The 16,538-nt window shown below is 43.7% G+C and overlaps 1 protein-coding gene and 1 long non-coding RNA gene across 4 annotated transcripts; one reads left to right on the top strand and one right to left on the bottom strand.

The window, feature by feature from the left end:
- Positions 1-301: 301 nt before the first annotated feature.
- LOC134486476 (uncharacterized) lies at positions 302-9,942 on the bottom strand. Of its 3 annotated transcripts, XR_010065457.1 has the most exons (5): positions 8,999-9,942; positions 8,312-8,434; positions 7,208-7,345; positions 4,717-4,825; positions 302-4,374 (listed from the first exon to the last, which is right to left on the bottom strand). It is a non-coding gene; the product is annotated as an uncharacterized LOC134486476 (long non-coding RNA). The 3 variants fall into 3 exon arrangements; XR_010065456.1 differs by lacking the exon at positions 7,208-7,345 and having other exon boundaries at positions 8,312-8,507; XR_010065455.1 differs by lacking the exon at positions 7,208-7,345.
- On the top strand, positions 7,713-9,948 carry Svs4 (seminal vesicle secretory protein 4). Its single transcript, NM_012662.3, has 3 exons — positions 7,713-7,839; positions 8,300-8,598; positions 9,776-9,948. Exons 1-2 carry the CDS (start codon positions 7,764-7,766, stop codon positions 8,557-8,559), a joined length of 336 nt encoding a protein of 111 aa, NP_036794.1. The 5' UTR covers positions 7,713-7,763; the 3' UTR covers positions 8,560-8,598; positions 9,776-9,948.
- The last annotated feature ends 6,590 nt before the right edge of the window (positions 9,949-16,538 follow it).

The raw sequence follows: 16,538 nt of genomic DNA, 5'->3' as shown, positions 1-16,538 counted from the left end.
TGTATTCCGGCTGTGTCTCTCAGGAGAGATCTACATCCGGCTCCTGTCGGCCTGCACTTCTTTGCTTCATCCATCTTGTCTAACTGGGTGGCTGTATATGTATGGGCCACATGTGGGGCAGGCTCTGAATGGGTGTTCCTTCTGTCTCTGTTTTAATCTTTGCCTCTCCCTTCCCTGCCAAGGGTATTCTTGTTCCCCTTTTAAAGAAGGAGTGAAGCAGAGAAATACTTTTCTAAGAATAAGAAAACACTGAGTTTATAAAATTTGGCAAAAGGCTCCTATCGTTTGTTTTAAAGGAGGCCATTACAGAAAACTATAACCAATCAAAATGCAGACTTATGGAGCCCAGTCCCAACTGAATCCTCCACAGCACACTTCTGCACCTAACTCCTAGATCACTTCAGGAAATGGGGTGGAAGGATTGTAAGAAGCAGAGGACCAGGCAGTTTGCTTTGAGGCTGTGTCTCCTAGGAATGTCACAAGCCACACCCATAACGTCTTACCAACATGGCTGCCTAAACCTGATCTAAACAAAGAAAGCAACAATACACTTACTACTGTGAAGGGGGGAAAGACCACGATGTCTCAACCCTAGACAAAGAGCTACAGGCAACTAAGGAATGCTGCATGGGACAGACAGGCATGAATACCCCTGTTACTTATTTAACATCAGCTCTAGATCTTTTAAGACCAATAATGTTCACACAAATCAATAAGTTAATCAGAACAGGCACAAAAACCTCAGTATGTATCTTCTTTGGTTTCCTGCTGAGTTTACTATTTTAGAAAACTTCTTTCCAGTTATTCAGTTTCAGTACCAAAAAATTAAGGATGCTGGAGAGACTGACATAGGACTCCTTCCTTCCCTTTATGGAGGGTGAGAGGAGTTTTAGAAGTCATGAAGACTGAGATCAGAATAGGGCAATTAGTTGTGATAACTAAATGATGAGAAAGAAGAGGGACCCAGTGAGAACAGGTTGTTTTCAGATGGGTAGAAAAGAGCTTTGACTGAGTGACATCTTCCTTAGCCTTGCCCCTGACGGTCTTGTTAGGTCGCTCTGGAATGTTTCCCTCCATGCTACGGACCATTTTTCTGAGCTCAGATACACTGGATTTATCAAGTATGAGCTTTCTTAGAAGTCAGCTCTACAACATGGCGGTTCTAACTTGTGTGCTCTCCCAGGGCACTCGCTGAATCGGAGAACCCATAATCCTCCTCTCTAGAACTCAGTTATTACGTCCTAGATGTGAGGAGATGGTTTCTCATATCGCCTGTTCTGCTTGAAATGTGGGGCTGTGGAACCAGGAAAGATGTCAAGACTGATGAACACTGGGTACCTGCCACACTTTATCTCTTAATGTTGGTGCCTGATTACCCACTAGTGGGGTAGCATTCCTGGAAGGAAGATAGCTTCCTCGTCTCACTCTGCACATGGAACATGATGTAACTCCAGTATCCTCTAGGCTGGCCATTGTTTGCTCTATTCTTTTGTGTCTTTGTCTGTGTTCTCCCCCCACCCGAAATGACTATGTGACCTCAAACAGGGTATCAGGATCCAAATGCATTTTCCCTAGCAAATCCAGGTATGAAAGAAAGATATGAGATTGGTGAGGGTAGAGGCTGTGGGTAAATACACTAAAAGTAAATTCTATAATTGTATGAAATTGATGTTGTATAACCCAGTACCGTACACAGTGAGTATATGCCAAGGGGAAATTTTAACGAAAGTTATGAAGGTAGGAATATTTGCTTCCTTCTATCACCACGTTCTTGTACAGACCAAGTCCCTGTGAGTAACAAATGGGACTTTTAAATGACTTTAATCATGCCCGTCATATTCCAACTCCACAGTTCTCTTCCTGCTTCTGACTTCTTTCTGAGGTTACCCACATACCCATACTCAAGCGCTGGGAAATTCAGCCAGAACGACTATTCTGGCCTGTTATCGTATAGATAATATTATTAAGGTTTGGAGAGAGCAAGAGAGGAGACTGTGTCCTTACTCCTATCACTTAGGAAAAAAGCTCAGGTCAAGAAAACGTCACAGTGTTGAGTTTTTCCATTAAATATAGAATGGTACCAAAGACTAGAGGAGACCAGAATGAGACAAGAAAGTGGACAACTGAGTGAAGGTGAAAATGTTCTAGTCCTTGCTGACGTGCACAGCATCCGCTCACATCCGCTCACGTCTGCGTACGTGCAGAGCGTCTGCTCATGCGCACAGCGTCTTAGACGAGCAGGAGCAAGGCCTGATGGGAGTCTAAAAACCAATGGCTTCTTGGACCAAAGTCATTTTTGCTAGTGCCTTCAACCATACTCTGGATATCATATTCCTTTAATACTTTCCATTGGAAGACATACTAATTAGAAGACAACAGCAAGCTACAATTGTCAGGAGACCTGTGGGATGTGGCTTGGCATCTGTCTTAGTAAGAGGTTCTGCTTTTGTGATAAAGCACTATAACCAGAAGTAACTTTGGGAGGAAATGGTTTATTCGACTTACTCTTGTAGGCAATAGACCTTCACTGAGAGGGAAATCAGGACAGGAACTCAAACAGGGCAGGAACCTGGAGGCAGGAGCTGATGCAGAAACCATGGAGGGATGCTGCTTACTGACTTCCTCCTCATAACTTGCTCAGCCTGCTTTCCCAGGACCACCAGCTCCAGGGTGATACCATCCACAGAGAGCCGGACCCTTCCACATCCACAGCAATTATCATTCAACAAAATGTACCACAGGTTTGCCCACAAGCCAATCTGATGAGGTCATTTTCTCAGTCGAAGTTCCAAAACGACTCCAGCTTGTGTCAGGTTGACGTTACACTAGCCAGCACAGCATCAAGCTGATAGGGTTATGCATTGCTATTTAATGGTAGATTGCATCCTGGTCGAGAAGTTTAGGAATCTGAGCCACCTTGGCGTATGCTTGTTCTGCTGAGTAACGTTGAGAAGATAATGTCCCCCTTGATGGACTTTACACGTAGTGCAAAGCAAAGGGTGAAAAAACACTCAAGGAAATGTTATTACCCTCTTTGTCCATCAAGAGCATTTTGTGACTCCGGTGTCAATATCCCCAGAGAGGCTGTGCAGGGGCAGCAATGTGAGGCACGCTGGGCCATATATCTTTTGAAAACCTGGATCTCCCAGAATAAAAAACAAATCTATCCAATAGGAACAAAAACAGTATGGCAGGTAAAAAGCAGTCTACCTGAGAAGTGGTTCTGCAAGGGGAGTAAGTAGACAAGGGAAGGTAACCATGGTGAATGCAATCAAAATATACTATGCACGTGTCCGGAATTGTCAAAATGTAAATTTGTGAGGGGCTGGAGAGACGGCTTAGTGGTTATGAGCACTGACTGCTCTTCCAGAGGTCCTGATTTCAATTCCCAGCAACCACATGGTGGCTCACAACCATCTGTAATGGGATCCGATGCCCTCTTCTGGCATGTCTGAAGACAGCGACAGGGTACTTATATACATAAAATAAATAAATAAATTTGTATATGTATATGATGTATAGTATATCCATATGCAAATGTCTATGTATGTGATGTATATGTATGTGATGTATATGCATAGGCATATATTATATATGCAAATACATATGTTGTACATGTATATGATGTTGATGTATGTGTATAAATTTGTGGTGGGTGATGACAAGGAAAGAGTGTTTTCTGCACACAACATGGAAGTTAAACATACAAGTTCATGGCAATTTGTGGCAGCATGCATAAGACTTAAAAAAAACCCTCAAGTCCGACAAAACTCTCAGAGAGATGGGGCAGGAGAGGTGGGGATCATGTTCCCACCCCTAGCTAAGGAGCTATTGGTAACCAGGAGAGGAAGAGTCAGGCTCTTTAGCTCCGAGTGACCAGTCTCCAAGGCAGGCGTCCCACCCAAGAATATTTGGGCAACATACACTGGACTCAATGGATTAAAGAAGAGAGAACGTGAGCTGGGTGGTTAGAAAGGAGGGGCGGATCTGGGAGAAGTTTGGGGCATAACTATGATCAAATGCATTGCATGAAATTCTCAATGATTACAAATATTATTTGAGAAAGAAATTAAAGTTGCTCATCTTGCTCAAAATTGGGCAGCTAATACAGCTCTTGAAAAAATAAAATCTCTGAGACACTATTAGAATAATAATGGTGATGACCTAGTGTGGTGAACGTGTGCATTATAACATACTGAAGGGGACTGGAGAGAGGGCTCAGAGGTTAGGAGCACTGGCTGCTCTTCCAGAGGTCCTGAGTCCACTTCCCAGCATCCACACAGCAGCTCGCAGCCATCCATAACTTCAGTTCCAGGGAGTCTGATGCCTTCTTCTGGTCTCTGTGGGTACCAGGCACACATGTGGTGCACGGACCTACGTACGGGCAAAAGACTCAAAAGATTAAATAATAAATTAAAATAATAAATTAAAATAAAATACCAACTGGAGAAATTGAGCCAAATACTAGGAGACGGAGAGAGAGAGAGAGAGAGAGAGAGAGAGAGAGAGAGAGAGAGAGAGAGAGAGGTGAGAGAGAGGTGAGAGAGAGAGATGAGAGAGAGAGGCAGAGAGAGAGACAGAGAGAGAGAGAGACAGAGAGAGAGAGAGAGAGAGAGGGAGAGAGAGAGAGATCTTTCATGATCACGGATTAATCAGCAGAGCTAATACTGGGGTAACGACCATCTTATTGAAAAGCAATCTGCAAGTTCAGTATACCTGTCATAATTTTCATGTCACCCTTCGCAGAAGTGTAGAGAGCAATCCTAAAATTCTTGTTTGAATGAATCCCGAGTCTCCAAAGCCATCCCGAGCTGAAATGGGAATTCTGGAACAGTAGCAAAAGCAAGCAATTCCCCGTCAAACTGTACAACAGAACAGACTGTAAGGTCGAAACCAGCAAGAGAGATACGCAACACACACACAAATTAAAAAAAAAATCCCAGAGAAAATGGAATAAGACAGAGAACTCAGAAATAAACCCCTGCAGTTTTGTCTACAAAGGTGCCACGTTAGCTGAAGGCAGCTTTTTAGCAAATAATTTTGACAGCATTCGCTGTCTACGTGTAGATAAGTGAAAGGAGGTATTGCCCCACACCCTGTACAAGAACATACTCAAAATCAACCAAAGACTTGAATATAAGACTCGAAACGTGGAAAACTCTACAGGAAAATAGAGGGAAAGTAACGTGTGCCGGGCATAGGCAAGGGTTATAAGATTCAAAAAGTCCAGGGGGAAAAGGGGGGTTTTATGTAGTGAGAGTTTCCACGCTGGAAAGGGAAGCACAGATTATACAGAGAGCTTGCAGAATGGGGAGGTCTCTGAAGCAGTAGCAAGTTTTAATTGTATTAAAGTCACATGGCAAGATCAAGAGTGCTCATTCATTCAGGAAGCAGAGGCAGGGGGATCTCTATAAGTTTGAGGCCAGGTTGGTCTATAGAGCAAGCTCAGGCTGTTTGTCTCTCAGACAGACAGACAGACAGACAGACAGACAGACAGACAGACAGACAGACAGACAGAGAGTTATGCACAAAAGCCCCCGAATCATCTAATCCATCAAAGTGGAAAAAGAGTCGGATAAACAGTTCTCAGAACAAACACAGCTAGGAGATATTACAAAACGTTTTCAAGTCCTTATTCCACAGTTAACAAACAAAATAATTTCCTGACCTCTGTGGATATTCCAAATGGACCACACATATCTGAAGATTCAAAGATAACTCCCCCAAATGAGAGAAGACATGACTTTTATCTCTCTAGGTCTTTTTTTTTTAAATAAAGCTTATTGTCTATTGTAGGCATCAAGCTTCTGTCAGATGTGTATCTGGTACACTTTTACTCATCCCACAGGCTGTCTCTAGCAAAGTCATGGTTTCCTTTACTGTAAGGAAGCTTCTTGGTTTCATGAGGTTCCATGTATTAATTGTAATCTGTATATTCATTGATAATTATTGATCCTATTGATTATTGTAATTATTAATAAATCCCACTTATTAATGCTTAGACTACTGGGATTTTTTTCTTTAAGGAGTAGTAAGTGTCTCTCTTTATCTCTCCTGATTAGTTTTAACTTGAAGTATATTAGACTAGCTACAAGGCTTGCTTCTTAGTTAATTCGTTTGGTGCTTTTCCCCTACTTTTCCCCTAAGCGGGTGTCTGTCTTTGATGGTGATGTATGTGTCTTGGTGGCAGTACAAAGACAGATCTTGCTCTTCCCCTCTTCCCCTCTTCTCCTTTGTCCCTTCTCTCCCCATTCCCCTCCTCTCTTCCCTCCACATGCTCATGGCCAGCCTTTACTCCTCTCCTCTTCTACTCTTCTTCTCTCATTAAACCTTTCTACATGGAAAAGGGGGGGAGGGAAAGACAGATCATGTTTTCTAACCCATTCTGCTAGTCTTTGTCTCTTATTTGTGGAACAGAGACCATTAATATAAAAATTCTGAGTTATGATTGAAAACTGTGTATCAATTCCTGTCACTCTGTTGACTTTGTGGTCTTTTATTAGCCTCTGTTGATGGAATGTCCTGCAGCTGTGTATTTGTTCCTTGTCCCTTGTTACTGTGTATAGCCTACTCTTCAGATCCAGATATTCCTCTCAGCCAGTATCTTCTTGTAGAGCTGGCCTAGTGGTCATGCATTCCTTTAACCTTTTTGTTTTAAATCATGGGACATTTTTATTTCTCCTCCAAGTTCAATAGACAGGTTTTTCTGGGTAATAGGTAGGTAATAGTCTGGTTGACAGTTGTGATCTTTCTTGGCCCTGCTGGCTTTAAAGACTCCTGTTGTTATTGTTATTTCCACCACCTGTTATTCCAGTGAGCCTGCCTTTATAAGTGGCTTGGCATTTCTGTCAGTTTAAATCCCTTTATTGTCTGTTTTTTAATGTTTTAACTACATCGCGGGGAAGTTTTTCTGGTCTTTTCTATCGGGGGTTCATGAAGCCTCTTGTGCACAGATGGGTGTCTCTTTCTTTAGGTTTTAACTTTTTTATGCTTTTACTGAAGGCGTTCTCTGTGCCTTTGCTCTGCTGGTCTTTCCTCTTTCCCCTAGGTCTGCAACTCAGAGATTACATCTTCTCTCAGGGTCTCAAAACTCTCCGGGGTTTTCATTTATTCACTGAGCTTTACTGAATGACTCAATGCCCTTCTGTGCTCTCCATCCATCACTTTCCCATCCCAACTTGGCCCGTTCTGTGGGCAAGGCTCTCACCTGAAGTTTTATTAGCTGTCTTATTGAGGTTTTCGTTTGGATTTCTTGACTTCATTCTATGTCTTTCTATCCCTGTGCCACTTGTCAGGTACAACATATTTGTTTATTTGAAGGCATTAGAAGCGTTCTAGGATGTATCTGAAAGTTACATGATTTATCTGAGGAAGTATTTTTGTAGTGTATAACTGCAGAGAGAGAGACATACACTTATGCTGTGGGAAGCGTGATCACAGCATGATTACTTTATAACATGAGGGGACAGTCTTCTTCAGGCTCAACTGAATGTCTTTCAGAAATGCTGGAAACTGCAAAGTGATCTCAAGTGTTGATAAAGATTGGCTGCGGGTTGGAGGTATAAAGAAGGCCTCTGATACGATGTACTTTTGTAGAATTCCAAGAGATAATGACAATACCCCCTGCATAGCCCAGGGGGAAAAACCAGCATTTACAGATAAGTAAGGTGGGTTGTGCCTTGTATAACTCCAGGGACACCTACTCGGGAAATATATAAACTAAGAACTCAGCTCAGCCTTCAGTCAAGAGCTTTTCTGGCAAGATGAAGTCTACCAGCTTGTTCCTCTGTTCTCTGCTCCTCCTTCTAGTGACAGGAGCCATTGGGAGAAAAACTAAGGGTGAGTAGGAAGAGTTGATCTGGGGGAGAAGGAACAATGGCAGAGTTCTTTAAAGGGTACTCTAGGGATCTAAAGGGTGTCACTTTCTAGGGACTCTAATTTCTGGTGAGAAGTTAGTCTTTGCTAGCTGTCACCAGAGCTTTTGTGTGAGTATCACTGAATTGATGAACCAACCGTCAGCGATGGAGACTTTAAGGGAACAGTGGGAAGTCATGTAACTCAAAGATTCTTATTGTCCAGTATAAGCGGAGTAGCAAGGACAGTCGCCGGACATCAAGCCTATTTCTGACTAGACAGAAGATCCAGGAGTTTCTAGACAGCCAAAAAGGCAAATTGCACCACACGATAGGTTACTAATCACAGAGAAGCCACTGGTTGCTTGCAGTGTCCTGATTTACAACAACCTCGGGCTATAGAGAAACATCCAGGTAGGGAACAGATCATGCTTTTCTCTCGTCAGAAAAATACTCACAGTCGGAAGAAGTTGTCAGTGAGAGCTTTGCCTCGGGCCCTTCCTCGGGTTCTTCTGATGAATTAGTGAGAGACAAGCCATATGGCCCCAAAGTCTCGGGCGGCTCCTTTGGTGAGGAAGCTTCTGAGGAGATAAGTAGCAGAAGGAGCAAGCACATCTCTAGGAGTTCCGGTGGCTCCAACATGGAAGGTGAGAGCTCGTATGCCAAGAAAAAGAGGAGCCGGTTTGCCCAAGACGTACTCAACTGATAGTGCATCGGGCAGCTGAACATCTGGACCAATATGCCGGTGAGGATATGCCTGAGTGAGGCGGATGCCTACCCAAGCTTTAGAAGTTGTGCATGGCAGAGGCTTGATGTACCAGGGAGGGGGGATATGCAAGGGGGCCCTTACCTGCTCTGAGGAAAAGGAGAAGGGGAGGGGGTAAGAATTGTAGAAGGGGGTGACTGGGAGGGGGCAGTAAGAGGGATGTAATGTGAACGACTCTAACAACAACAACAACAACAACAACCAATTATTTGAATCAAAACAACCACAAAAAAAGAAGTTGGGCATGGGTACTCCCTGGGTTATTATGGGATGGATCCTTATTATCCATGCTAGAGGAGCTGTGAGTAAGACCTTTGAGGAGGTGAGGAAGGTACCTTTCTTAGAGCAGAGAAAGGTACCTGTAAGGCTAATTTCTTACCATGTTGAAAGTTTCATAGTTAAGGTCTTCTTTAAATGACCATATGCATTCCGTTCAGGGGATCAGATTCCTCTCCCCTCTCGATAAGAGGAAGGTATGAGCACAAAGAGAAGTCCCTGTTTGTAAATCAGAGGAGACAAAGAAGGAGCAGGGGCAAGCTAGAAGGAGCAAGGGCAAGCTAGAAGGAGCAGGGGCAAGCGAGAAGGAGCAGGGGCAAGCTAGAAGGAGCAGGGGCAAGCGAGAAGGAGCAGGGGCAAGCTAGAAGGAGCAGGGGCAAGCTAGAAGGAGCAGGGGCAAGCTAGAAGGAGCAGGGGCAAGCGAGAAGGAGCAGGGGCAAGCTAGAAGGAGCAGGGGCAAGCTAGAAGGAGCAGGGGCAAGCGAGAAGGAGCAGGGGCAAGCTAGAAGGAGCAGGGGCAAGCTAGAAGGAGCAGGGGCAAGCTAGAAGGAGCAGGGGCAAGCGAGAAGGAGCAGGGGCAAGCTAGAAGGAGCAGGGGCAAGCGAGAAGGAGCAGGGGCAAGCTAGAAGGAGCAGGGGCAAGCTAGAAGGAGCAGGGGCAAGCGAGAAGGAGCAGGGGCAAGCTAGAAGGAGCAGGGGCAAGCGAGAAGGAGCAGGGGCAAGCTAGAAGGAGCAGGGGCAAGCGAGAAGGAGCAGGGGCAAGCTAGAAGGAGCAGGGGCAAGCGAGAAGAAGCAGGGGCACGCGCATGTGGGTCCCTCACGCAGCCACAGGCACTGGGGCTGGTCTTCACCCTGCTCATTATTCTCTCTCTCCTTCCCTAGGAGCCACATTGCCTGGATGAAGCCTGTGATGTCTTCAGCATGCAGCTCCCATGTGGTCTCAGAGGCAGTCCCTGGATGGCATTTCCTTCTCATGCTTGTTTGTCTTGAGGTTCTTAAACCTAACATTCAGGAACTTTCTGTCCAATAAAGAGATAACAATCTGCATCATTAACTTTTGTCTCCCGAGACTTCTTGGCTCTGTCACATTTAGAGGTTGGATGAGATTCCAGAACTTTAAGCTCCAAAATGTAAGGCGGTGACCTTTTTTTCTTTTTTTTTTTTTTTTCTCTTTTTTTTTTCGGAGCTGGGGACTGAACCCAGGGACTTGCACTTGCTAGGCAAGCGCTCTACCACTGAGCTAAATCCCCAACCCCTGGCGGTGACCTTCTTATATCACTATGGTGAATAATAATTCAAGACACACTTTTTTTTTTTAAAAAAAATTCTGGATGGAAATCCAACATTTTATTTTATTTTATTTTTATTGGAGTTTTTAATTTACATTTTAAATGTTATCCCCTTTCCTGGTTTCCCTTCCAGAAACCCGTTATCCCATCACCTCTCCCCCTGCTTCTCAGAGGGTGCTCCCTCACCCACCCAGCCACTCCTTCCCACCTCCCCGCTCTGAAACTCCCCTACACTGGGGCATCGAGTTTTGACAGGACCAAGGGTCTCTCCTCCTGTAGGGCCATCCTCTGCTACATATGGCGGTGGAACTATAGGTCCATCTCTGTGTACTCTTGGGATGGTGGTTTAGTCCCTGGAAGCTCTTAGGGGTCGGATTGGTTGATATTGTTGTTCTTCATATGGGGTTGCAAACCCCTTCAGCTCCTTCAGTCCTTTCTCTAACTCCTCCATTGGGGACCCCGTTCTCAGTTCAATGGTTGGCTGTGAGCATAGCCTCTGTATTTGTCAGGCTCTGACAGAGCCTCTCAGGAGACAGTTATAGCAGGTTTCTGTCAGCAAGCACTTCTTGGCATCAGCAATATTGTCTGGGTTTTGTGTCTGTATATGGGATGGATCCCCCAGATGGGGCAGTCTCTGCTCCAAACTTTGTCTCCATATTTTCTCCCCTGAGTATTTTTGTTCCCCCTTCTAAGAAGGTCTGAAGCATCCACACTTTGGTCTTCCTTCTTAAGCTTCATGTGGTCTGTGGATTGTATATTGGGTAATCCGAGCTTCTGAGCTAATATCCACTTATCAGTGAGTGCATACCATGTGAGTTCTTTTGTGACTTGGTTACCTCACTTAGGATGATATTTTCTAGTTCTATCCATTTTCCTAAGAATTTCATAAAGTCATTGTTTTTCATAGCTGAGTAATACTCAATTGTGTAAATGTACTACATTTTCTGTATCCATTCCTCTGTTGAAGGACATCTGGGTTCTTTCCAGGTTCTGGTTGTTATAGATAAGGCTGCTATGAACATAGTGGAGCATGCGTCTTTGTTATATCTTGGGGCATCTTTTGAGTATATGCCCAAGAGAGGTATAGCTGGGTCCTCAGGTAGTGCAATGTCCAATATTCTGAAGAACCACCAGACTGATTTCCAGAGTGGTCGTACCAGCTTGTAATCCCACCAACAATGGAGGGGTGTTCCTCTTTCTCCACATCCTTGCCAGCATCTGCTGTCACCTGATCTTAGCTATTCTGGCTGGTGTGAGGTGTAATCTCAGGGTTGTTTTGATTTGCATTTCTCTGATGACTAAGGATGTTGAACATTTCTTTAGGTGCTTCCTGGTCATTTGATATTTGTCAGCTGAGAATTCTTTGTTTAATCCTGCACCCCTATTTTTTTTTAAAAAAAAAGGTTATTTGATTCTCTGGAGTCTAACTTCTTGAGTTCTTGGTATATATTGGATATTAGCCCTCTATCAGATGTAGGATTGATAAAGATCTTTCCCAATGTGTTGGAGAATCCTCCAGTGTTTCCTGTCACTGGTAGCTTTGATGAGAGACTCTGAGTGCAGTACGTCAGCCCTCATCTGCAGGCTGGAGGGCAGCAGAGACATGCTCAAGAGGGCTCCGCGGCCTATAGATTCAGTAGAGTCAGCATTGGGGCTGCATCTCAAGAGTGAGGGGAGCTGCAGAAGGATGTTCAAGTATGGGAGTAATTTACCATGTTTGGGTAGAGACAGGGTACTAAAACCAGCCATTTGAGGGGTTCTATGGAAACCTAATACAATAGAAGCTTCCAAAAATATACATATATGAAGGCGATGGAATGAAATTGCCCAATTACAAGGAAGACAGAGCCCCCAGGTAGACAGACATCAATCACCACCAAATAAAGCTTCCAATATCAGGAGTGGGTTACATCTGATTGAGTTGTTGGTCAAAGGGGCCCCATGAGAATCCCCAACCAACCCAGGCTATTTTAAAGATTATAGATCTCTCTTCCCAAACTGACAGTAAATCCCCCCCCCCTTGCCGAAGAAAACACCTAGACAACTCATTGAGCATGAAGAAGTTAAGTTGATGCCTATGTTGAGCCTTTACCCACAATGACTAGTGTTTGTGGTACTAGGAGGTTCTGTGCACACTCCTAAAGGAGAAAGGTGAACACAGACCCAGCTACAAACCCTTCAGTCTACAATGATGACCTCCTTGCAATATGTGCTAGGGCAACCGTGGAATAAAGCACGTATGAGTAAGCAACCACTATTTGATTGGATTTAAGGCCCATTTTATGAGATGGAACCCATCCCCAGTACTGCTTGGATGACCAAGGATCTGAGAGTAGATAGCCCATGGACCTAGGGGGAAACCAAATACTTTTGTTCTGCTAAAGGAACATAGCAATAAAATGACTCTTTAAATTGACAATGTAAAGAGAGTGAGTGACCTTGAACATTCAGTCATTTAAGAGATATCTCCATCAAATTCTTCCCCACAGGGCTATGGAATTTGCAGAAGAGGAGGCATAAAGATTGTAAGAGTCAAAAGAGGACACCAAGAAAAACAAAGCCGTCTCAACACAGCTGGATTGACACATTGGAGCTCTTGGAGATGGGCAGCATGCACAGGCCTGCATGAGCTTGTTCCAGATGGGGTCCCAACGCTGAGGGGGAAGTGGACACAAGCCTCTTTTCCATAACCCTGAAGTGATCTGCAATTGATAATCACTTGCAAATAAAAAAATTAGCTTTCTCTAACAGTTCACTGGGGATACAAACTACTTGTAAAGGGAGGCCCCATACCCAGCCTCTCTTTCTATTTATCTATCCTATTCTATCTATCTATCTATCTATCTATCTATCTATCTATCTATCTATCCATTCATCCACTCATCTATCATCTACCCATCTACCTACCTATCTATCCATCTCTCATTATTTTACAGGTCATTGTGTGCTTGTATATTATGGCTTCTAGATTTGTGTTTTTATGGGCTTCTCTGTGCAAGCACATGTGTCTCTGTGTGTGTTTCTTCTGCTTTTTTTTTTTTGGCCCTTTTTCTTCTGTTCATTTGTTTTGACCTATTCCAATTTGTCTGGTTTTTCTCTATCTTATTTTATGCTGTAATTGTTCTTTAGATGCCCATTTGTTTTCTAAGGAGAGATGGAAAAGGTGTGAATTTGGATGGGAGGGAAGGTGAAAGGATCTCCGAGGAGTTGGAAGAAGGGAATCAAAATTAAAATACATTGTACGAAAACAAATCCGTCTTAAATAGAAGAAAAAAAAAGAATAGTTATAAGCCGAATCAGGTGCTCTCCGAAACAGTTGTTTTTAATTTAAAAATTTTTAGGCCTTCATACATTAGCACTGCATATACATCACTCTCACCTCTTCTTTCTTTCCCTCTCTAACCTCCTGCATGTTCCCCACTTCATCCCAGATTCATGACCTCTCCTTTATTATCATTACATGTATGTGCATATTTATACATGCATGTATACATGAATATACAATATATTGAGTCTGCCTAGTATTGCTTGTATATACATGTATAGAGGGTTGACCATTTTGAGTTGGACAACCAATGCATGAACACTTCTCTGAATAAAATGACTCCTTAGTCTCACCAGTTTTGGTCGACCTGTAGCCCTTCCTTTAGAGGTGGGGTCTTGTAGAATTTCTCCAGTCCATTTTGGCATGTCAACTGGTTCTGTCCTCATGCAGGTCTTGTTCATTGGCCACATGGATTAGGCTTCATAGCTGCCCTTTCCCTGCCATGTGTAGAGGGCACTGTCTTGCAGCACGAACCCTGGAACTTTGGCTCTTACCATCCATCTCTTGTCTGCAATTTTTCCTCAGTCTACGTATAGGGATTGCACTGGAGATGTGTCAGTTAGGATTGGGGACCCTACGGTCACTTGTCCTGTCACTTGTCCTCTGACTAGTCACATGTTTTGGCTAGTTGTGGATCTCTAATTTCCATCTGTTGCAAAAAATCTTCTTTGAGAACAGATGAGAGCTACATCTGACTCTGGATACTAGAAATTAACTAGGAATTACATTGTTTTCAGAATATAGCTGTTAGGGTTTAAATCTCGGCCCTTGCCCGGAGAGAGCACACCAAACCAACATGGTTCCACATGGAGAGGTTTAATGAGAAAAGAAGAGTAGAAGGGGGATAAGTAAAGGAGGCCAGCCATGGGCACATGGAGGGAAAGGTGGAGAGAAGGGACAGGGACAAAGAGAGCTAGCAAGAAGGAGAGGAGGGGGGACCAGCAGCCCCCTTTATAGTTGGTCACAACTGGCTGTTGCCAGGCAACTGTGGGGTGGAGCATACCTGGCTGTTGCTGGGTAGCTGTGGGGGTGGAGCTTAGACAGAATACCAGCAATAGCAACAGTAGTTCCTTCTCTAGGTTCCTTGGCCTCACCAGCCATTGGTAGTTGGCTATGTTTACAGAATGAGGCATGGGTTTCCTCCCATTGAGTGGGCCATTACATCCTTCTTAGGCAATCAATGAAAACTCAAATTTTGCCATTCATTTAGGGAAATAAGAAAGGGATGAATATCTAGAGTTCAAGAACATAAAATGTTTTTCTTTTACTACATATGGGCTTGTCAATATACACAGAACCTAACAGCAGAAAGAGTGGGCCCTGATGCTCTTCTTTTGAAAAGAATATGTATTACTATTCATTTGTCAGTTATACCCTGTGCCTGCAATGAGGTAGAGTCATAATAACTTGGGAAAGTTTGTACAGAGAATGATGGTACTGAGCCTTTTAGATTTACGCTATCTTTTTCTACCAAGATGGCTATCTTCGAAAAATTAAGATCTAATAATAACCTGTGAAATGTCATGACATATAGAAAATGAACTACAGTAAGCACTTTAAATATAAGGTGTTTAGAACCTCCAAATAGAAATTATCCTAGCTTAGGAAAATAGCAATAGAGGGGTCCCCTCTAGTGTCCATGATTTCTAGTGTCCACCAGCCACAGCTGGTGGGATAGGGTTACAATACCAGACTTGAGTTTCCACTCATTAGTCAGGACTTACACCCAAGTAAAGAGCAGATTGCTGTTCCCCAAAGTGCCAGTATCGTGCATTGAGGATACTCTGGCAAGCCAGTTCTGGACTCTACAGCTGGCTGGGGGGTATTGATTGACTTTCCATCTCTTGGTGACAACTTTCAGTATTCAGAGTTCTGGTGGTCAGGAAGGGGGCTTCCAGGCCACTTCTAGCTCAACTCCTCTGAGCCCTCCAAATCCAGAGGACTTGGTGTTTTCAACAATAGGGCCTTACCTTCAAGTTCTGGGAAGGAAACAATAGCCTTTGTTTTCTGGGGATTTTCTTAGTCTTCTCAGACACAACAACTTGAAAGGAGGTTTCTTCTGCCTGGAATTGGGAATTTTGCTAGTCTATGGTTTTGGTAGAGCCTCATCCCCCAAGTGGTATAGCTTCATTCAACTATATGATGTATAGTATTTTCAGGAAAATGTAAAATAATAGTTTTCCCATGGCGTTTTCACCATCCGTTAAGTGAGTTTTTCTCCCCACTACCCCTCCCTCTGTCTATGGTCCTCCTCCCTCCCCAATTAAAGCCCCACCATTTCCTACTTTATACCACCCATGTCCTACTATCCTCCGTGTGGAGCACCCTCTTTTTGACCCCTCTCCTACAATACTTTGTAACTTTTTGATTTCCTGGTTTCTGCACTGACTCCAGGTTATATTCTGACATCTGAGGATTTGGAGCTAAGATCCACAAGTCGAAAAGAACACGTGACATTTGTCTTTTGTGTGTCTAGGTCTGGGTTACCTAGCTCAAGCTCAGTAACTCATGTATCCCCCCCACCCTCCTTACCTCCCTCCCTCCTTAACTCCCACCCTACAGATCAGGATGCAAAGCTCTCAGTTAGCACTCCCGTACCATACCTGCCTGTGTGCTGCTATCACGGGTAATGGACTAACCTTCTCAAGCTGTAAGTAAGTCCCCAGTTAAATGCTTCTCTTTATAAGAGTTGTCTTGGCCATGGTGTTTCTTCACAGCAATAGAATGCTAAGACACCCACATTTAGGTTTTTGATAAATTTCCACACTAGCTTCCCTGGTGGCTGCACTTGCCCACAATCTCATCTCCGTTCCCCAGATCCTCATCACCATTTGTTTTTAGCTGTTTTCTCAGTCTTAGCTGTTCTGACTGGGCTAAGATGAAAACTCAAAATATTTTCAATTTGTATTTCTTCAATTGCTAATGATGATGAATGCTTCTGGGATAATTCTTAGCCATTTTCAATTTTTTCCCTTAGGAACTCCTTATTAAGATCCATAGCTAGTTTCCAACTTGATTATTTGTCTTCTCA

Source organism: Rattus norvegicus, chromosome 3, assembly GCF_036323735.1.
Source record: "Rattus norvegicus strain BN/NHsdMcwi chromosome 3, GRCr8, whole genome shotgun sequence".
NCBI classification, from domain to species: Eukaryota; Metazoa; Chordata; class Mammalia; order Rodentia; family Muridae; genus Rattus; species Rattus norvegicus.
Note: the sequence above shows the minus strand (reverse complement) of the source record. Positions and strands in the feature narration are given on the sequence as shown.